The sequence below is a fragment of the Patagioenas fasciata genome, chromosome 11 (assembly GCF_037038585.1).
Source record: "Patagioenas fasciata isolate bPatFas1 chromosome 11, bPatFas1.hap1, whole genome shotgun sequence".
NCBI lineage: Eukaryota > Metazoa > Chordata > Aves > Columbiformes > Columbidae > Patagioenas > Patagioenas fasciata.
Window position 1 is genome coordinate 9,970,324 of NC_092530.1, and position 23,507 is coordinate 9,993,830.

Genomic DNA, 23,507 nt, shown 5'->3' on the forward strand with positions numbered 1-23,507 from the left:
TACTTCATTCTTTCAACAAGTAACTTTCAAAATATAATAATTGCGTTGGATTGATCAATGCTGTGAGTAAACATACTCAGTTGTTTCATAGGTTTGCAACCTATTTTTATTTCCTTAAAAATAAGCAGCAGCAGGAAATGGTGACGCATTACCTGGGACCTTGTGCAAGCATAATGTATATGGCACAAAGTAATGAAGAACGTAAAAAAGATAAAATAAGTACTATTAATTAGAACCTAAAGGAAGATGTTTTAGGAGGTAAAAAAATGAATTAGCCAAAATGCAAATGTACAACATACTAAAAAGGTAGAATAAAATTTTCAGTTATTTGCAATTTGCTGCTTACAGTGAGAAACAATGCAATAAAAAGAGCTTAGATACAGTCATTAAAGTTTGTTTTCAAGGGTTTCAAAGTGCATGTGTAACAGTGACTAACAGTTATTGGGCAGACACGTCCCAAATCCCCTCGGCAGCTGCACCCACACTGTAGGTGGTCTCATAGACTGCTGCACACAACATTTCAAATAACTACTAACAATGCCAGTGTGATGCCTGAACACCGTTTTTTATATTATAGTGGTCTAACAATAGTCTAGAATGGAAAACATACCATTTTTCATTGGAAATGAATAGATTTACAAACTGGAAAACTTCCCTCGGACACCCAGACACTGTATAATGACTGTCCTGGTTTTGTTAAAAAACAAGTTTCTCTTTTAGTGGATTTTTGCCTGTCAGCTAAAGCCTTCATATTAGCTGCATTTTCCTGGAGAACCCGACACATGTTTTGGTTAAACCTAGCAATGGAATGCAAATGGAATGCACGGATGGACATCTCGCGAGAGGGGCAATGAGAAAACTGATGACCAAGAGACTGACCAATGGTGTATAACATTCCATTCACGTGAATACTTCATATAAAAGTGGGAGATCACGAGGATCCCTTTTCCTTCCCTTCTGCTTATGGCCAACATTAGGAGAGGACCTTGCTGGTTGTCCCTGCGAACTGAGGCCAGTGAGAGACTGAATCCAGCTCCAGTTGGCTACAGAGTCTAATCCAGGACTTTGGGTGCTGGCTCTGCAGTTGCTGAGACTTACAAGATTGGTTTTGTATATATTGTATTATTTTCTCTATTCTTATTAGTAGCACTAGTAAAACATCTTTAACTTTTCCAACTCTCTTCTCTCTGTCCTTCTTTTCCTCCCAATCGCCTGTGCTGAGTGGGAAGGGGGGAGAGGGAGGGGCAAAAGGGGGAAGTGGGGGGGAGAGGAGGTTAACAACACATCTGCCAGGGTTGGATTGTCACCCCGCAATCTTAACCCTCGACAATGACCTAAACACGTGAGTAACTCAGAAATGTAACCAGTTAACCAACTTTGGTCTGCACATTTACATGTTACTGTCCACTAGCTATTCACCTGGTAAGAAGCAAAGATAATTGCACAACAGCTTAATGATGAATTAGTCTTCAGCAGACCACATCCACAAAGAATATAAATTAGACAAAGTGAAAAAAATTAGCTTAATCTTAAAAATAAACTGACTTGGTTAAAAAAAGAATAAAATAACTGAACCAGTTACTCTTTCCCCTGAAGTTTACTCCTGCCTGACTGTGAAAGTGATATTTTTTATAATTCATTTAGTAAATATTTCAGTTCCCTAAGTATCAAGTAGGATACTAAACCACTACTATGTAGAGCAGTGACACTGAACCACTACTACACACCCCACATCCATTACAAATAGATTTAGAGAGGCTTCAGTGAAAACAAACCATTGTGATCTTAACAGTTATTTTAGCACCAAGTTAGAAAAAGGTCTGACACCGTTACTTCATATTATCTCGGAGTACAGAGTATCAGTCCTCACTAAGCTGCGTACGTCTACAAAAATGTCACTGGTCTGCTAGTACTGGCTGCACACAGATTACAAAATCTTAGCTGATCCAATTTTCTTCATTTAAACCCTAAGCAACTGCAACTTATCCCCCATCTCCACCGCATCTATTAAAGGTCCCTACAAGAAGAGTTAAACAGGAACTAAAAAACCAAAAAGGCCTGGCAAAGGAGAGCACGGACTCCTCAGAAGTCTTACCTAGGAAGATAAAAATAGACCTTGACATACAGTATCACCTCACAGATTCGTTATCACAAATTAAAGTATCACCAGCACCCACTCAGATGTTCAGTTGAATCTTGGCTTCCACATTTTCCAACAGTAAAACTTCTACTCTCTCAAATTGTGTGAAAAAGCTTTTTGTACGTTCTGGTTTAAAATTTTTGGTTTTTAACTGAAGATCTTTTTGACATACTGCCAATTACATTGAAGGGAAACTCATTATCTCGCTCACTGTACCATCCATCATATTAATTACATACTTCATTGTGTCACCTGCTATTCACCTCCATTCAAAGTAAAAACCACTGCTCTAAAGTGAAAACACAGCACTGTTCTCCTTCCAAAATCAAATACCCCATGTCCTTAAACAGATGTACTAGTGATGCGCATCAACTTACTTTTGGCAACATCGGTGTATCTCTCTTCTTTTTCTTTTCTGAATTAGGGTCATCCAGCAAATCTGGCTCAAAAGTGTACAGCTCTGTCAGTTCATTCATTGTAAAATGACGTTCAACTTGCTGTTGGTCGACAACCCGGAAAGACAACGACTGCTTTGTTACCTGACGATCATAGATCTTATCTTCCATTGTTCCCTAAAAAAACAAAGAAACTGACTTTCACACAACTACTGGACCTTCTTGTCATATAGGAAAAAAAAAGATATAAAATAGCTAGAATAACAACTAACGGTGCTCTGTTTTCCTTGTTTCTTTGATCCTGTATCTAGAGTTACCTGAAAAAACACTTTGTTTGCTGAGTAAAAAAGAAAACAAAACCTCCTGGAAGCAAATGAAAAATAATATGAATTGAGGATGTGGCAGATGTCATCTAGCTGTTGACTAGAAAGAAATGTAGTTTTTGAGTAGTGTTTTGAAGATGTAAGTTTTTGCTTCCATTCCCCAAAGTAGGCTTATGGCCAAAAAATGGCAATTTCCACAGCATGTACCTTATTTTGATGGTTTGAGCAGCCTGTAAAAAGCAAAACAGATAGCATATCACTGGGGTGGAAGGAGAGGGGAAGGGAAGCAGTCAAGCCTAATTCATCACAGCTGTGTATGAAACAAATTATATCCTTGATGAAAAAAGGAAAATTACTTAAAAAGAAAAAAAGACTGTGAGAAGTCCGAGAACAGCACAGCCTGTTCTGAACATCGTCATTTCAAAAAGATATCAATAGTTCAAAAGTGTATACAGAAAACTACAAAAATAGACTGAAGCCTGAAGAAAAAACGCATGCCAGACAGTAACACGTTACAGAAAGCAATCTGTTTAAGTTGGCAAGTAAAATACTTCATCAAGAGTTAAGTAGTTACTGGGAAAAGGTCTTCAGTATACTCTGTAACACCTGAAGAACTAGAAAACGAAGCAAGATACTTCCTAACAGAGATAATGGCATTATACGTAAAAAAAGCAGAGCCGCGACCATGAGAATTATTATACATCATAATTATTACACATCTTTAATATCTATAGGGTGCAATAGAAGTTTTCAAATCACGACTGGACACCTTTTTATAAAAAATTCTTGAGCTCCCTGTGTTTTCACTCCTGTTGGACTGTCAGGGGGCTGTGGAAGGCAGCGACACAGAGCAAGGCTCTTGCCTAACCACAGCCACCCTCCATGCCGCCGTTTCTATTAAGAATTCTTAGTGGTGTGCAAATTAAAAACGCTGAAAACAATATTTCCAGTCTGGATGTGTGAATCACTGCTAGAACTCCAAACTCCATGTTACACAAAGTGTCCGACGAAGTGGGTTTAGCAGGAAAAGATTTCAGGTGTTATTTATTTTACCAATCTTTCCTTCAAGAGCTTCTTCAGTGGCCAAATACTGCTGGGAGACAGCTGGATCAGTGTGGACCACTACAGACCTCAACATGAGGCAAAAGAGTTACAGGCCAAATAGTCAGAGTTTGCGAATTTGTTTGCAGGACCAGAATATCATAAAAATATCAGACAGAAACCTACCTGAGCCAAGAACCTGTACACAAACACAGGTTTGTTCTGCCCAAAGCGGTAAACCCTGAAAATGCTCTGGATGTCATACGATGGGTTCCAAGAAGCATCAAAGATGATGACCCTGTTAGCAGCCACAAGATTAATTCCGAGGGAACCTGCTTTAGTGGATATAATAAACAGGCGGCCTCTGGAACAGAGAAAAGTTGCAAAATCTTAGTATTTTGGAAAACTACTATTGTTCCCATGTTGCTGTGTTACTACGGAGCTGTTCACACACTGAAATAACTCAAAAATTTAATTCAAATACCATATTAAGCACAAGACAGATGCAGAATTTACAAGGACAACACTTTGAGCAAAACATACACTCCCAGCAATACAGGTCAGGGCCTCTTGTACATCAACTGTCAACAAAAACTTTTCGCTTTTGCATTTTCCAACTCTAATAAAATTAGTTATATCAAGTTAAATTGTAATTTTAAACAGGCATATCCCATGCTAATGAAACTGTTTCCTGGCTAGAAAAAACCTCCAGAATAACTCTAGAATGACACAATTTCTTTGCCATATCTGCTTTTTTGAGTACTATCTCAGGTTCAGCTTAAAATGAGCTCTTGACAGATACTTGACAGAATAAACCATTTCAGAGTAGCAACATTGAATTAGTTTATTTTGTTTCATTTAACTTTTCAAAAATAAATTCTCTGTAGGTTATAAATGACTGCAACGTAAGTGCCTATTTAATTTTTAAACAAATCTTGGAAGGCAAAGCGCCTTAACTTCCTTAAACCTGTACAAGTTTGTATCTAATCACCTGAACAAATTAGACCCAAGAGTCCCAACTCAATTAAGAGAGACAAATCTGGAGACAGAGCCGTGTGCTTCTGAATGGCCAAGCCACTGCTGTCTCCTGGTCAGACCCCACGGGGCTCTGACCTTCCTACACCTTTACATCCTTCTAAGTAATGTTAATAAAAAGCCTGTCTCTGATTCAAATTGCTTACAATCTGAAGAAGCACAAAACCAGCAAGGAAACACTGAACAGGTATTGATCAGGAACACAGAAGCCTCTTGGTGGTGGTGCATATTTTTTGTGCAAGTTCTGCACCTGACAACGTTGTGATGTTTATTTGTCAAGTCTTAAGAAGTCATTAAGTTAATATAAGTAACACAGAAACAGGGAAGAAAAGAAAGAGAAGGGGGAAAATAGAGCATATATATCAGCAGAGATCTCACCTCACATTAGTTTCATCATTAAATTCTTCAGCCCATTTCTTTCTCGACTGAGCTGTAGTTGAACCATCTAAGCGATAATAATCAATGTTTCTGAACCACTTTCCTTCACCTATAAATGTAACAGCCAAATTAGTAAAATGCTCATTGCATAAGTAACCAGACTGATAATACTGGATACACACAACTCTCTAAATAGTAAAAGAACAAATAGGGAACATAAAATATACTATTTTCTGACATTTTAAAATAATGGGAGAAGACTATAGGTTATTCAAAATTGAGGAGGCTTTTAGAGGATATAGGTGCTTGCCTTTGGTCCTTTCTGCTGATGATGAACATTCTGCTTTGGCTATATTAAGCACAGATGCTGCAGAATGCAATCGGTCCACAAGGGCAGACCAGAGAGCACCTGCAGAGGTGACCAACAATCCTGCCAACTCCAGGAACGGCACAGAGCACACAGTGCTTCTAAAGAAAGCTATTATTTCCAATCCATTCCCTTCCAACTGAATAGAGCCTTGTAAGAGAGTTGTTAACTTTGCAATTGTTCGAGGTGACACTCACCTTTATAAATAGGAGGCTTATCTTTGTCAATTTTCTCCCTGTTGGCCAACTCCAGAAAATCTTCTATCAAATCCAGCGATATTAGGGACTGGCTAAACACTAGGCTGAAAACAGAAACAGGGAAACACAGAATTCACCTCTCAGGTTATTTTTATTATTGTATTGCTTTATTTTTCTTCCCTCCTCACTCCAATACTACCTTGGGAAACAAGCGGCCTTTCCAGACACAGAGCAAGACCCTAGTGGAATTTGTGAGTATATGGGAAAACTGATAAAAATGAAGGTAGCATGCACACTTGCTTCAGAAAACTGAGCTCTACAGCATTATGAAGACTGAATAAAGAGCACTATCCTGCTAACATATTTAAGACGTCGTTAAAAATATTTCTAGAACCGACTTACACTTTGTCTCCAATCTCCTCTGCCATTCGAAGAATCTCAAAGAGAAGCACCATTTTCCCAGAATGTTCCAACACTTCAGCATCTGCATCGGTGACAAAATCTTTGTACCAATCCGGTGCTGGGCTACCAGGATTGGAAGACGATGTAGCTTTGCCTATAAAAATCAAAGTAAAAAAAATTTAGAAGATAAAAGCATGGTTTCCATTTAAACGCTTTGGAACACCTGAACTACAGAATTGATTCTTCATTATTAGGCTGAGCTCACATGAAAAGAGTTAAATATGGCAAAGAAAAAACAGTGTTTGCATTATTAACAATTACCAGATTAGCAGTTATCAATAGCACAAGTCATCAATAAGGGTCAGAAATCCCCTTTTCGTGTTGCAGAATATCTGGACGAACATCCTGCCACATATCCTATCATCTCCATCTCTTCCCTAAGGATATTTACCAACAGCTTTGAAAACTCATCCACAAATGCTACAGCCATTGAAAAGCAGCTTTCCATAAAGCAGATTATTTTGCATCTCAAACAAACATCTCAAATTGCTGGAAAAAGAGAAAGAGCGGTCTTTTGGGCTACCTAGTACACCTATGAGGATGAACTCGCTGGAAGAATGTTTCCGAATGTTACAATGATACAGGTGTTTAAGATGAAATCTGTTAAACATTTTTTCTTCTGCTAGGCTCAGATCCAGGATCTTTTTTCCAAAAGCTAATTTAGAAGACAACACGAGCATATAGGAAAAAAAAAACCACAAAACCAAACCAAAACTCGCCTCCACCTTTTATACTAATTCCCAAGAGAGGAAAAAAACCCAAACAAATTCCGCGATCATATTCTGCCTTTTGCAAAGTGTAACATGCCAATCTTTAACACCACTCCCATTGGTCATTGAGAATTCAACCAGGTGAAAGCCTACATTAAGCATTATTAACAGAACGAACAAGGCGGACAAGAATCATCAATTATCTTGATTTACATTACTTAATTTCTTTTACGATAATTCTGTGATCTTCAATTTAACCTCCTTTGCAGCAGAGTGATAAGAATTGATTAATAAGATTTATAACACTTTTATTCACATAAAAACTTCGATCTATTGAAATTTTTACATACCTAATAGAAGTGTTCTATCTCATGAACAATTTAAAACATTTACATTTTCAGACTATGCACCACAAACTCCATCCTGACGTACCAGTAAATTTCAGTTGCAAGACTGAACTGATCTTGACAGAACTCATATTTGAGCCTTCTTTCATACAATATTTTAAAGAACGTATTTTGCAGCATCACCTTCGCTTAGTAATTCTGTATCTACATTAAATTGAACAAGGCTGCATGAGAGTAGTAAACATTTAAGTTATCCAGAGACAGAAACTCATCCTGCTTTATAATGTAAGTAATTATTTTAATACACTTAATCTGTATATCTATGTATTTTACACACACACTCTCAATACTCCCCTTACACGTTTGCAATACGTTTGTCATCAAAAAAAGAAAATTCTCACCATAACTTTCCCTAAAAAATCATTTACTTAGGTAAACTGATTAAGACACACAATAAATGACACAACTAGAAAACTAGCTCTATGAAAACAGACACAAAGTAAAAGCTAGATTATTAAAGGATAATATAGACATGTACAGCTATATGTAGTTTGAATAATCTTTAAAAAGGGTCTCATTCCTGCTGCATTATATCCGCTTGCTCAACATCCATTTCAAATTCGAGGTGCAACAATGAATGATGTGTATATTCATCTTTCCATTAATCTTTCATCAGTGTGTTTAAAAAGACATGAAAAGCAGCATGGTTCCTCCGCTGACTTTGTATTGTACTTAGGAAATAAAAAAACTGAACCATGCAGCCTCCCTGTCAGAAGAGCCCTCAGTTCTAAATTGATGCCCCTTGTTTTTCCAGGACGAGTATATTATTAGAAATAGCAGGAGTTGTAAATATAGAAGCAGTTCACGGCATTAAGGAATTTGCCGTTTAGCAACAAAGTAGAATTCCTGACAGCCCCCTCAAATTGCCTTTTGCAGAATGAAGCTGCCTTGTATTTTATTGACTTGTATAGCATACTCACCTTCATCCGATTTTGCTACAGATGGAGGGTTGTTTCCAAGTTCTTCTGCATTTCCTTCTCCACCTCCGCGAGATCTTGAATTCCAGACTTTAATGACTTCAACATCGTTATCGCTGCCGCTTCCACTTGAGCTACAGTCCTTCTTCATTTTTTTCCCCTTGGATTTTTTTTTCCTATGAAGGTAACATTGTACACCCCATTATTTTTTGAAAATTCTACTGCCAAAGAATATATACTAACAGACATACAAAATAAAAAGTCAAAATTCACTTCTATGGAATTCCTCTAAGTTCGATTAGCAAAATAAATCCAACAAACAACAACAAAGAAAAACTCAATTACTTTGCATAATCATCAGAACTTAAGCTCATTGAAGTTTCATCGGAATCTGAAGCTATGAAATCATCCATACTGTCTTCATCGAAGTAGCCCTCAAAAGAGAAAAAACAGAACTTTTATTAGGCATGCTCATCTAGAAGCTGTTATTAAACCTTTGAGCCACCTGCTTATTCTTCATTTAAACAATGGTAAGTTCTACAAAGGGTTGGCCTTGCAAAATGGTTTAAGAATGAAAACATACCCAGACAGAAAAATATGACAAAAACAGCAGCAAAATGACCCCACAGCAACAAAGATTTCCATTAACTTGACGAAACTTTACCTAGCATTTGGCAAAGCTTCTCTGGAAAGTTCTCAATGGAGAGTATTTTGATATATCTAATTTACCTTATTTTCTTTGCTAATATAGTCCAGCTGCAAACACCACGGGTGAGTCCAGATTCTGCTCAACATCTGGAAATCCTGGAATAGCTTAGCTCCAGCTTTGCCTCTTCCACCTTCATTGCCACCACCTACACCTGACAATAACGTTCAGGTTTAGAACGACAGTTTGAAGTAAGTTTGCCATGTACTGTTGCCCGTTGAACGCCCATCAGTGAAGTACTGAGTGTTCTTTCCAGATGCACATCATTTTGTAACATCTCTTGTAAAAGAGGTCAAATTACTGAGTTACAGACATTTTTTTCCTAGTTAAAGTTGTCGAAATTAGATTTTCCTTTTTCTTGATAATGAGAAACATGATTACATTTTTGCATAAAAGCACATTTCTACCCAGTACTGAATGAATCCAAATCCTCTTAAAAGGACAGTAATGTCTATTTAGGTTTTGTAAAAACAGTTCTCGAAAAGCAGTCCCAGGTAGAAAATACAAAATAATATTGGCATTTAGGTTTCAACAAGTTTGGCTTACTATTTTGAGCTACCTTTGTTCAATGACTTGTAACGCTACAATATTCTGTTACAATAGAGAATCTAAAAAAAGCCCAGCCTATTTTTTCAATGTCCAAGCAGAAATTAGTGCAAAGAGAATTAAATCTCTTTTTTGTAGGCTCAGTTTCTCATTAAGCAGCACATTAATTTTAGGTTCTTGAAACAGATTGTTTTTCATATTTATTATATGCATAATTTAAGGAATGTATACCTGCAAGAAAATAGTATTTGTTGCATCACAATCATCAAATGTCTATGGCACAACAGGTACGGAGCTTATTTAGTACATTTGCTCAATACACAAGATAATCCCAGTAAACATTTACTGAGTAGAAATATTTTAATAAAGCAAGTTCTTGCTATGTTTTAATCATACAATAGCTTCAGGTATCTTCCCATTTGTGTCGCATATGACTTTGGGAAATGGAATTTTAAGGACAACAGAAATTCTTAGATTCTACTTCCCTAAAGCTGAGTTAACAACACAGAGAAACTTCCTCTTAAAACGTTTCAAGTTAACAAGTTCTACAGACTTTTTCATTTCCTTTATTGCAGAAGTGAAAGAAAATGTATATTTTTCATTAAATGAAGGAAAAATTTGGTAAAATAACATGTAACGTGTACTTTATGTCTGTTACAGTGCACAGAAAGACGTAATTTTGAAAATCTGCAGATGAGAAGCAGCCATCCCCCTTCTATATTTATCTTCAATAGTAAGACTCCTCTATTTAATGAAAATCAGAGTGTCTTCTTTTGAAATACAGAAGTAATGCATGAATTAATGTGGCATCAGCAACCAGCATAGAGCTTGGCTCTGAAGACATGAGCCATAGTTTGCACAGGCAGCTTTCTCCCCTCTAAAAGAGGCAGAAATCACAGAATGTCAGGGGTTGGAAGGGCCCTGGAAAGCTCATCCAGTGCAATCCCCCCATGGAGCAGGAACACCCAGCTGAGGTTCCACAGGAAGGTGTCCAGGCGGGTTTGAATGTCTGCAGAGAAGGAGACTCCACAGCCTCCCTGGGCAGCCTGGGCCAGGCTCTGACACCCTCACCCCAAACAAGTTTCTTCTCATATTTAAGTGGAACCTCCCGTGTTCCAGTTTGTCCCCACTGCCCCTTGTCCTGTCACTGGTTGTCACCGAGAAGAGCCTGGCTCCATCCTCCTGACACTCACCATTTCCGTATTGATCACCACAAATGAGGTCACCCCTCAGTCTCCTCCAAGCTCCAGAGCCCCAGCTCCCTCAGCCTTTCCTCACACGGGAGATGCTCCACTCCCTTCAGCATCTTTGTTGCCCTGCACTGGACTCTCTCCAGCAGTTCCCTGTCCTTCTGGAACTGAGGAGCCCAGAACTGGACACAATATTCCAGGTGTGGTCTCCCTAGGGCAGAGTAGAGGGGCAGGAGAACCTCTCTGACCTACTGACCACCCCCTTCTAACCCACCCCAGGTACCACTGGCCTTCCTGGCCACAAGGGCCCAGTGCTGGCTCATGGTCACCCTGCTGTCCCCAGGACTCCCAGGTCCCTTTCCCCTACACTGCTCTCTAATAGGTCATTCCCCAACTTAGACTGGAACCCGGGGTTGTTCCTGCCCAGATTCAAGACTCTACACTTGCCCTTACTATATTTCATTCAGTTTTTCCCCACCCAACTCTCCAGCCTGTCCAGGTCTCTGGATGGCAGCACAGCCTTCTGGCCTGTCAGCCACTCCTCCCAGCTTGGTCTCATCAGCAAACTTGCTGATAGTACACTCTATTCCCTCGTCCAAATCATTGATTAATATATTGAATAATACAGGCCCCAGTACTGACCCCTGAGGTACTGCACTGGATCCAGGCCTCAACTGGACTCTGCCCCATTGACCACAACTCTCTGGCTTCTTCCCTTCAGCCAGTTCACAGTCCACTACCCGGTCATCCAGACCGCACTCCCTCAGTTTAGCTGTAAGGATGCTGTGGGAGACTGTGTCAAATGCCTTACTCAAGTCAAGAGCAAGACATTAAACCAATTATGTTTGTTGTTTAGAAAAAAGAGAGATGAATGAAAACCTGAAAGTGGACTACTGTTAAGAGATGCAAATATTATTATTCCTCAATTTCTTTTTTTTGATGTGCAAACAAATGGTTTACTATAATTCAAATTTCAGAGCTAAGGTAAATTTTACAGGAAGCAGCAAAATTAATCTGTAGAGTCAATATACATATAAAAGAAAATCTCCTACCCACCAGCTATGGCAAAACACCCCTTATTAAATGACCATCAATCTTGTCACCTCAGAGAACTGTAGGCACATACCTGTCAAATGATCCAAGTAGTACTGATAGAGTTTGCACTGAATAGGTGTCATTCGAACTTCTAGAACATACTCGTGTTTTGGTGGGAGGAACTTTGTTAATGCTGTGTAATCTTTCCTCTGTAATTTTACAAACAGTACTTTAGTCACATAAACATGAAAATTACTACTGAGAGCTTAAGAACTTCTGGCATCTTCAACGACAAAGCATCATGCATAAAATACAATGATTCAGTCGCTTTCCAACCACAAAGAGAAGAAAATAGCCCACTAAAGACAATCTAGTTACAGTCTGCAGAAACCCATCTTACCTACCGAATTCAGTTCTCTAGTCAAAATATGACTCGTAAAGCCCATGTCCCAGTTCCAAGTCCTTCCAAAGTTGCCTGCAACTTCAGGAGCTGCTCTGGTAACTACTTTTGTGGGTTTTAAAAAAAAAAACCTGAACCTTTTTTTTGTGAAAGCACGCCTAAGTCAAGCAGCTAATATCAATGTTTGTAACACTGATGAATTCACATTCAGGTTAATCATTCGCTGTTTTACAGTACATAGTTTTTGAATGCTTGTGTGGGGCAATGTGGAATTTACTTGTGTTTTCATTTTTTCTCCTCTTCCACTAGTCTGCTTCTCTCCATCTGCCCCTTCACCCAAACAGAGACTGGGGTATCGATCCTGAGCAAGAAAGCGCTGCAGGTTCGAGAGGTACGTGACCTCCGTTAGAGCCAACCTGCCTGCGCGGGGCGGCACCACGTCCCTGCCTGCAGGACAGCTCAGCCAGTTTGCTGCACACTTGTTTTCTTCAAAGAAATTACAGAGTAGCTCAAATGCCCAAAAGGGAGAGCTGCTCTCTATGGACAGGCTCTGCTCTGGGTGAAAAAATCCACCTGGGCTCCGTCCAATGCTGCACAAACACAGGATGCCCAGCGTTTGAGATTTACTTGCTATTTATGTTCCTCCTCTTGTTCTGTCTTTTCTGTGTTCCTGCACCACCTATGCAGTTCTGGTTTCTTGTTTTCAGCTAAGGTCTTTAAGATAAGAAGTTCTTCACCCTTTTGGACCTGATTAACCTTCCTTCTCTTCCCCATTGTTCTAATTCTCACAGATCTGAATCAATAGGAATTCAGAACCAAGCGACAAACTCCAGATCACCAGCTTTCTGTGCAGTTTTTAAGGCAATTGAGTTTTAAAACGTGCATTATTTAAATGTGTCTATGGAATTAAAATAGAATATTTCAAAGTAACTGATACCCTCCTGTCTTATATCATATTCTAGTCTCCTAGCAGGAAAACAGCTGTATGCTCTCATATACATCCATGTCCTGCTCAGGATACACTGATATTTGGATAAAAGCTACAAAATTTTTGTAAGATTTTCTAGTAACAATAAATAATGCAGAAATGTACTAATTATTGAAAATATTTAAGTCAAAAGTAATAGCTGGATTCAACAGAGGTCGGAAACAGCAGCTTTACTTGCCTTTGAGAGCTTTTATCAGAATGAGATGAAGTAACTCCTGCCCCTCCTGCAGCTAATTCAAGTAATTAGTTACAGTAAAACTCTTCTTACCTGCACACATCCAGCCAACATCTCATAGAGAATATGTGCACGCTTCTTCATGACTCTGACATCTGCTGGAGTGGAGTCCGCACACTGACCGTTCTGAATTGGATTTATAAATCGATTTCGGAATTCCTTAATTGAACCCAGCAAATTCTCCTTAATAAAGTTAACCATGCAGTGATCTAGGACAAAAAGATCAGGGTTAAGTTGTTCAAAATGTCAAGTACAGTACTAGGATTAATTCTAACAGAAAATAAATGTGTCTTATCTAAACTAAGAGCTGTATGTTAAGAAAAAAACCTCCACACTACCCAAATATTTTCCAGAAAGAGCATCTTAAACTGACACATATTCTAGGCAGAGAGGTAACTTCTTAATTTAATGTCAGATTTTGAACTACCTCATCGTGTTTGTTACCCAACATTTGAAAGCTGCTGTTACACCAAAGCAATCGTAAAATCATATTTACTTTTTTTTTATAGTCAAAAGCATATTAATCATAGGAACAAACAGTATATTAATAACCAGGAGCAAATGTTACAAGCTAGGTTGGTATGAATTCCCAAGGTAGTACCATAAATCACTGTTTAGTAAGAACTCTGCTCTATAGTGGTTTAAAACAATTTAAAATGATACTGCTGGAAGACCGGGGCCACCCATTTCTCCTCTGAACATTCTCTCCCTTTGCTCTGATGTGCTGAGGCTCCTCCGATCCTTTGGCCAGCCAGCGCAAGGAACTCAGCCATCAGAAAGCTGTTCAATTCTGCATTGCTCATTTTCTGATACCCCTCACACAGGTTCCCCGAGGAACTGGATATACCTAAGGCCATGCTGAGGGAAAGGACAGAGGAGAGACCAGATTCCCAAGACCTTCATTTCAATTTGACTTAAATCATCATGGAGCCACATCTTGAGATGATTTAAATGCCAAAACAAATTGTTAGGCTTTATTTAGATACTAAAACCTAGCAAACAGCTTCACTGTATCTTCTAACCAAACTACTTCTATCTATATATTGCTGAAAGGCAAAAGTATAGTCAAGGAAACAGACACTCCTTAAACCAGAGAACTACTCACATTCTATAAGATTATTTTGCAGCGGTGTTCCTGTAAGGATTATTCTTCTCCTAGATCGAATAGAATTCATTGCCTTAGAAACAGCGGATGCTTCATTCTTCAGTATGTGCCCTTCATCACAAACAACAAAGTCGGGGCCTGGAAAGAAATAACATTAAATCTGTTCCATCTTTTATGACCACAAAGAAACTGGCAGCTTTAGGAATCCAAAATTTGTTCTACTAACATTATTAAGTTTGGGGGGGGTTTATTTTGGTTTGTGTGTTTGTTTTTAAACTTCTGCGCATGTGTGTGTTTTGCAGTGGTTTCTTTTAGTGCCATTAAGGTTCTCACTCAGCCTTTGCACAAGCATTCACAGTAGCCATCCTGGTGAACTACAGGCTGTTGCTTGTAAAGTCTTCATGGGAAGGACTAACTACAGCTTTGCAATATGTTCCTCTAAAACTTATCTACATTTACATTCACCCTGTCAAACCTTCATAAACTGTTCCTTAAACCCAGCTTAGGATGCCATCTACTGGTGTTTGGTCAATTCTAAAGAAAACCAAAAATGAGGTAACCGGTAATTGTTCATTAAGGCAATACGTCAGTATCAACAGGGGTAAACAGTGCAATCGAAGTTCTTACCCAAGACAAGATCCAATCAAATCTGATTTGAATTACAGACAAGTGAATGACCAGCTTGTAGCTGAAAATCACCACGGAAGTCTCCTCAACTTTCTTGCAGAAGACAAACCCAAGGATTCTAGGCTGCTATTTTAGGTGAGTTGCATGAGCAATGTCAAAACCACATCACAATACATTTCCATGGTATGCAAAGCCATTCTGGTAGAATTATTAAGTGTTACAATTCGGGGTTTAAGATAAATAATACCAAACTTGGCAGAACAGACTTACACACCCTAATGGTTTTCAGAATTCGGGCAATTTCTGGAAGTTCTTTCCTTGAAAGGAAAAGATATTCTATGATCCAGCCGATAACTTAGAATATGTTTTACCAGATCTGAACCTGACCTCAATTCCAGTACTATCAATCCTGAAGTCACCTGAAGTCAAGTTTAAACACCTTTGAAAAACGTTATGCAAACGCATCAGCCGGGTTCATCCATTCAGCTCTAAAAAGGCTGGCAAAGGAGTATTTATCAGCTTTTATCAGCACAGACAATCCAATCTTTCATAACCTACCAAGAACACTTTTCCTCAGACTACATTTAAACTGGCTTGTAAATAAAAAATTAACTCTAGGACAGTGATTAACAACAGAGAATCAGTTACAGCTTTGACCACTTTCATGATTCAATGTCAGTGCCAATCATCTTAATTGTGCCATTTTAAGTGCCCTTGTGGCCAGGAAGGCCAATGGTACCTGGGGTGGATCAGAAGGGGGGTGGTCAGTAGGTCAGAGAGGTTCTCCTGCCCCTCTGCTCTGCCCTGGGGAGACCACACCTGGAATATTGTGTCCAGTTGTGGCCCCTCAGTTCCAGAAGGACAGGGAACTGCTGGAGAGAGTCCAGCGCAGCCACCAAGATGCTGAAGGGAGTGGAGCATCTCCCGTGTGAGGAAAGGCTGAGGGAGCTGGGGCTCTGGAGCTGGAGAAGAGGAGACTGAGGGGGAACCTCATTAATGTTTACAGATATATAAAGGGTGAGTGTCAGGAGGATGGAGCCAGGCTCTTCTCGGTGACAACCAGTGACAGGACAAGGGGCAGTGGGTACAAACTGGAACACAAGAGGTTCCACTTAAATTTGAGAAGAAGCTTGTTCGGGGTGAGGGTGGCAGAGCCTGGCCCAGGCTGCCCAGGGAGGTTGTGGAGTCTCCTTCTCTGCAGACATTCAAACCCGCCTGGACACCTTCCTGTGGAACCTCAGCTGGGTGTTCCTGCTCCATGGGGGGATTGCACTGGATGAGCTTTCCAGGGCCCTTCCAACCCCTGACATTCTGGGATTCTGTGAAGAAGTGATTTGAATCCTACATGCTAATAGAAAAGGAATCAAGAAGATACTTTTTCCAAGGAGAAAAAAAAGAGTCTTTTTAACCAAGACTGCAAGACAATTACGAAAATCCACATATGAATTCCAAACACACTTAAGAATTTTTCAAGCCTACTTATTTCTGAATTTTCACACCTGCCACAGAAACATTTCCACTTATTATTTGACAACTTTTGTACCTTCCTTGGTTCTGACAGCATGTAAAACCCTGAGTGGCTACATACAAAGCCTTCCTTGAATTTTAGGCAAACATCTCTGAATAGTGACAGATCCTTTCTCTGGTCCTCGCTCCAGTATTTCCTGATAAGCGAGGATCCTGCGAGCGAGCTGCTTGTGCAGCGCACAGTACTACTGACATGGTTTGAAGCGGTTTTCTAAAACTGAGGCATTTGCAATATCTGTCCACCAGATGTGACAGCTTGCGCATTAATATATCATTCTCAGAAAAGCGTTTGGTCTAGTACATTATGCTTAAATCAGAATCAAGGTACATTAGAGAAAAAGGATAATGAAGTCTTAGGGACAGATAGCAATCAAAACTGTGCAAATACACCAGCAATTAGTTTCAGTAAAGACTGTAATTCATTAACATGAAGTGGTTAGTTAAAAAACAACAAGAAGAAACACAAACAAAAATCCCACCTCAAAACCTGTTTAGAGTAAGCAAATGACAGCAAAACTGTGGGAAAAAAACTACCTTAATGAAATTATTTGTCGTTTGTTTGGCAGGCACATAGTGCTGGTATCTTGAACTAACATCTTGGCTACAACTCAGTGGCAGGATTTTCACAAATTTGTGGGTTTTCTCCTTGTTCTTAAAACACATGAGTGCAATTCATTACAGACAGAACATTTCTCAAATATTAGAAAGGAATGTCACCTAAAGGGACCTCAAGGGAGTCCAGTTTCGTCACCCAAGAGTTATGAGAAAGGGACATTTCCTCCCCGACACAAGTAGGAAACTCCATGACCTCTCTGTTTTGCTGAAACACTGTGCAATAATACCTAATTTAAATGATTTCTGCTGTAAATCAGAATAAATTCTGCCCTTTCTCTAGCTGATGTAAAAAATAACTGTTACCAGTCTTTCCAGTAACCAGCTCCTACATGGTGGAAAATGTCAGTTTAGTTGTCTTTTTCTAGGCTAAAAAGCCGTCCTCCTTCAATGTTTCCTCCAAGTTCATAGTCTTCATCTTCCTATGCTTCTTGCTGTACTTGCATGTTACTATATTGATATATATAAAACATACTCAGTGACAGATACACAGATATACACACAGTTCTTCTCCTCTGAAGCCTAAAACAAGTCAGCCTATACAACTGCCAATTATAGACCTCTTTGCAAGTTAAACAGTTAAGGGAATTTTTATTAGTAGCAACAAGTAAAAAAAATACAAAGTTCCTGAAATGCTGCAAGCAAAGCACACCAGCTATCAATAAACCAAACTGCACTTCATCAGTTGCACAAAGCATTATGGGAAACCATTTGTTGCCCTGCACGCATATATAATCCTGCTATTATTTCACATAGCAGAGCTAGTTAATTAATGAAATCACTTCTCCACCCATAAACTTTGGCTAAACCTTCTCTCTCTGGTCCCCTCTTCTGTTGTATACAGTGCAGTACAAGCGCCTGCTATAGCACGTCTACCCCAGCAGTATTCATTTTAACCAGACATGTATCATTAAATTATTGCTCAAATACCAAATTTGCAACTATTTAAATTAAACAGGCTCCCAAAGGCAATGGTTTTCCTATTTACAGGCAGAGCAGTAAGCCAGCACACAGCTTCACAACTCTTTATTGGCAGGCTGCTGTATTGCCAGTGCTGTGATTCACAGAGACAGCAAAAAACCAATAACGGTTGTTGCAAGACACTGCTCATCAGCTCAGCCAACCCAAATGTCTCCAAAAACTAATGGATAACAACAGACGAATACTTATTTTTATAATGAGTTAAAATAAAGAAAGATTTGCAGCAACAAAAGGATTCCATCCTACCAACCAAGTAATCTGAAAATAAAACAGAGGGTTCCATGTTCATGTGAAATTATTCAAAACTTATAGGGCTCAATGTGCTGCAGTTTCCAAACTTCATTAAATCTACAAAAGTCCACAACCTAATCACAAATACTGCTCTATCACATTGTCCTGAGCTGTCTAACGAGGTCTGGAAGAAGGACAGAACCACGCCTACAAGTAGGGTGTAAAAACCAAGAGATTCACAGGAGATGGGACAGGGAAGGTGACACAAGTCACTCTGTCTCCTCCATAAAACTACGTGCCCAAAATGCCACCTCACTTCGCAGTCCGCTGTCTTTGAAATTACATAAATACAAATCCACAAATGAAGGGACAATATTACTGTTATAAAGACCCCTACGTTTAGCCTCCCTGACACCCTCCACAAGGAAAAACCCCACAAAACTCAATCACTGTAGGAGCATATAAAATTTTCTTTCATCATTGCACCAGAACATGACCAACTGCAATATCCTGAGCAAATGAGATAGAGAGTAAGACTGACAGGACACTGTTTCCCTCTCTCTCCCCCTTTTTATTTTTTTCCTTGTTTTCAGTAATTGCAGCTTTAACAGAGGAGTCAGAAAACTCACTGGTAAGAAGTGCATTTTCTTCATTGCTGAAATAATGCCTGTGGATTCAATACGATCACAAAAATAGTTCATCAGCTACTGTACTGCAGCTTCCCTGACTCCACAGCAATTATGCCACTTAGCGAGTCAAACTGGCAGAAAACTAATTAACGTTTTAGCTGCTCAGACAGGCTTTCTGCAGAGTTGGAGATGCCAATACCAGCTGGCCCAGGCCAATAACCACAAAGTTATTTTTCCCATTAGAATAATCCCTTTGTTCAAGCAAAATTCACAGCCCTACCACTATTTGAAATGTCACAAAATGAAGCTCACTACATACAATTATAAACCAGACCAATGCTGTACTTCACCAATGAGGAGAAACAAAACAAAATCAACCACACGCTGTCAAGAAACCTAAAGTCCAGATGAATGATTAAAGCCCAACAAAACTTACTTACAGAACCAATGAAATCATTCACCTTACCTACCATTTCAAGCATTTTAAAAATACACCACATGTTGCATAACCATAAGTTGTTTTCAGATATCAGTTAACAGTTCAAAATTACTAAGAAAATTTTGCTATTTTGGTGAATATTGCCAAAACTTAGACTGCTGGTTCTTCTTGGTGACCATCTGATAGATATACATTAGCACTTGATTAACACTTGTTCACACTTCTAAGGTACATTTCTCAACAATTTTTCATGCATAGTTATGCCCTTAATGGTAGATTTCTATTGAGGATAAAGTGGTTTGTGGTTGTAACAAAACAGCTGATTAAAATAACCGTAGGTTCCCAACAGAGTCACTTTAAATTACCTTGCAAAGAAAGCGATGCTAGCAAAAAAGATACCTATTGGGAAAATTTCCAGTATATACTCCTGTGGTCATTTCTGTGTCTGAGGCAATAGACTACAGAAGTCTATGGACAAAAGCAGACGGGGTAGTTTCTAAACAACCGTTTATATAACTCAGACTAAGACAATAAAGAAAATGTGATAAATCTTACTAATGTTATTGTTAAAATTACTTGCCTGACAGATGTCCATTTGCAAGATTACTTAGCTCATATGCATAAACCAGAAAGCACAATGTATATAATTCACACTCATATTAATTTTCACTTACCTGGATCAACCAAAGCTTTATTGAATATTTCTTTAAGTTTTCTACTCTTCACATTCCTGCCCTGTGCAAGATTACGATACATCTCATAGCCTATTATCATCACACCTCCTTCATCTTGCCAACGCTGGAGCATGTAGCTTCTCTCTTGAGGGCGTTTCACGGTCGCTAGTTCACAGACCTTTCAAAGAGGGACAAATACGCTTGAATTTCTTTTAAAATACAAAAGGACCAGCGTAACTTTTAAATAACTGAAGTGTATTAATGCAAGTAGATTTTTCACATACTTAAAAGTGCATTCAGTCTATATTTTGAGTGAGGGAGCTTCCTGATTACGTAAACTGTTCAGTTATTTGATTTTTAAGAACTCTCTTTAAGCCTTATACCTCTAGTTTTTCGTCATCTTCTAAGCCTTCTTGCCATTTTTCAAACTCATTCAACCAGTTCAAGGCAGTGTTCAGTGGACACACCACCAGAGCTGTCCGAAAATCCAGCTTCTCACACAGCAAGACTGTGTGAAGAAAACTTACTACCTGCAAAAGGAAAAAAAATCCAGACAAAATGCCGAATTAAACACCAAATATTAAACACTAGGAAAGAAACGCACAAGTATATATTCACATACAAAATTTACCAACAGTCTTGTTCAAATGTTCCTTTTCTGTTTGTTAAACAACTTGCTGCTTAACATTTAATACACATTTATTTTCAAGTCATATACTTATTACTCAGTATTACATGCCTGCATACATCCTTCACACACCAAGATACAAGCAGATTTGTATTGCCCAGATAGCTGAACAATTCCACAAATAAGGAACTCTCCCTTTACAGTTCATCAATCATTATCATAAACTAAAAATGTATATTAGGTCACTTTTAAGCTTTCTTCCAATACTCATCCCAAACATGAAATAAATTCAACTTTCTTCAAAGTGAACTTCAGTCTTATATCAACTTTTTTCAGCATATTGGCAAATTCTCTCAAAGAGCTCTGAACCAGTTTACTGAAATGCTTTCCAACCATTTAGCCTGTAGCCAGACTGGCTGTATGTTGCAGATTGTGACACCTCCTTGAGGCTCGGGGAAAAAAACTCAAATCTTTTGATGTCACTCGGTGTTTCTGTCTATTTTTGAGGAGTAACAAATAAATACAGGACTAGAGATGACCTGTAAAATCCTGGAAGCTGTAGAGTCAGTGATCCCATGGCAGCTCCAGCTCTCACACCAGACTGTTAATGGTGAAGACTGCGCTCTAATCCACATAACCATACAATATCTGGAAAAGTTCTTTCCAGATCAAACCTTAGTGTCTGGCAGCTCTGATTTAATAGACTGCTCAAAGTAATTTCAAACTGTATTACTATTCTTGGAACACTGGGCAAAGAACCGCTTTTAGATGCTGCAATACAAAAGGAATTACTAGTGGTTTTGCGATCGAGACAAAAGCATCTCATGTTTGGATGCAAGAACTACCCAGGAAGACTAATCACTTAAGTCCTATGTCCTGGATGGCAAGCAAGTCCCTAATTCCCTTATTTCCCAGATCCTTTACTGACATTCTTCTCTGTACTTTGCAGAGTCTGCTAAAACATGTCGCTGACTTAGCTTTTCCGAGAGCTCAACAGCAAACGGCATTACAGAGCACAGTAGTGACCACATCAGGAAAAAAGCAACTACCTAAGCTACAAACGCTGGCCATAAAAATACTTAATAAGTATTTGTTACTGTGTCTTCGATTACCAAAAAATTACAACCAAAACAAATGTCATGAACACATGTACAGCACATTCAAAAATACCTTTGCTGTGAAATGTTTAATGAAACGAAAGTATCAGGTATATAAAGTATAAGTGTACAAAGTCGCCTAGACTGCATTGCTACAATAAAGCACAACAGCAAATCTCCAGTAAAAGGTGTAATTAACTCCTGAAGAACCCTAACAACTAAGCTAGAATTAAGCATGTAAAAATATACTCTTCAAAGGTGATTTTCAAAGTATGAACGAAAGTCATCTTCTATAGGATTGCAGATTGTCGAAGTATTGTGTCTGTCACCCCAACTTCTATAATCAAAGCAAAGCTATATGCACTGCTACTGGAGTTCTTACAAACATACTGTCCACATGCTGTGCATCACAACCAGCCAAGATCACAGATTGTTTAACCTAAACAGTACATACAGAGAATGACCGCAGCCCCTCTGATCATCTACAGCTCTGTGTTTCTCAAAACAACCCACAACACCACAAAAACCCCCCAAATCAGAAAACCACAAATCCCAAGCTTCCCTTGATTTTCTTGAGCTTGTTGTTTGCAGAAGAATCCAGGGACACCAAGGAATCCAAAGGTGTCACACCAGTCTAAGCTCTCCATGACTATACCCTGCGACTCGCAGGTCAAGAAAGAAGATTCTCAGGATCAGAAAGTCTTAAATAAAATTAGTCTGAATTAGGCCAGAGGAGAGCAGGATTAGGTACTTCTCATGTAACTTGGCTTTTTGAAGAGCCCTGTGTAGCAATGGTTGAGAGTGAAGACAAAAGAATGAAGAAGCCGTCTGACCCAGTAAGGTGTAGTTAACACTAGCAAAGAATAACAGATACCTCCTGCTAGAGCATCTCTGCAGATCTTCTCTTGGAGCCTATTTCAAGATTGTGAAAATAATAACGAAAGACTTGAAGCCAAGTCTGCTCTCTAGCAGCGTCCAGGTGTGCTCACGATGCCAAGCACCAGCTAGCAAGGCAGATGTGAGCAGCACAGAGAGTAACAACTACTGAGACACCTCATTTCAAACCTACAGGTGTCCAAGATTAACTGCTTGTCAACAGCATCTTAGAGCATTTTGTTTTCTTAAGTGACTAAAAAAGTTGTAAAGCTGGCTGGAGGCACTTGCAGACTATGGCACCAAAATGCTGAGACACAACTTGGAATTCCAGTAGGTTGATATACTGACCTCTCTACAAATGAACAGATCTTGAGCCTTCAGGCCAGGGGATAGGGCTTCCCAATCCAATGGGGAAGCTTCTACCACCACTGACCAAGATGGAAGAGGATGGTGAGATGGCATTTCCTCACAGACGCTTTGAGGATCCCATCCTCACTGCAGGAAGAAAATAACCTCTTTGAGAACCATCACCACCACGCTAAAGAGACTGCACTCCGGGAATGAGTAAAGTGCATCCATATTTGGAGCATGTGAATAAAAAAATTTAGA

At 39.1% G+C, this 23,507-nt stretch overlaps 1 protein-coding gene across 2 annotated transcripts in view; it reads right to left on the reverse strand.

Moving 5' to 3' along the window:
- Window positions 1–23,507, reverse strand: part of ATRX (ATRX chromatin remodeler) — an 84,144-nt gene that overhangs the window by 12,693 nt on the left and 47,944 nt on the right. For both annotated transcript variants that reach the window (XM_065846381.2, XM_071813424.1), the window contains 13 exons: window positions 20,681–20,827; window positions 20,298–20,475; window positions 14,578–14,715; window positions 13,506–13,681; window positions 11,941–12,058; window positions 9,102–9,232; window positions 8,718–8,806; window positions 8,376–8,548; window positions 6,279–6,432; window positions 5,877–5,980; window positions 5,313–5,421; window positions 4,086–4,263; window positions 2,518–2,712 (listed from right to left, as the gene is read on the reverse strand). In XM_065846381.2, coding sequence (XP_065702453.1) covers window positions 2,518–2,712; window positions 4,086–4,263; window positions 5,313–5,421; window positions 5,877–5,980; window positions 6,279–6,432; window positions 8,376–8,548; window positions 8,718–8,806; window positions 9,102–9,232; window positions 11,941–12,058; window positions 13,506–13,681; window positions 14,578–14,715; window positions 20,298–20,475; window positions 20,681–20,827 — 1,890 coding nt within the window. The remainder of the gene's footprint in view (window positions 1–2,517; window positions 2,713–4,085; window positions 4,264–5,312; window positions 5,422–5,876; window positions 5,981–6,278; window positions 6,433–8,375; window positions 8,549–8,717; window positions 8,807–9,101; window positions 9,233–11,940; window positions 12,059–13,505; window positions 13,682–14,577; window positions 14,716–20,297; window positions 20,476–20,680; window positions 20,828–23,507) is intronic.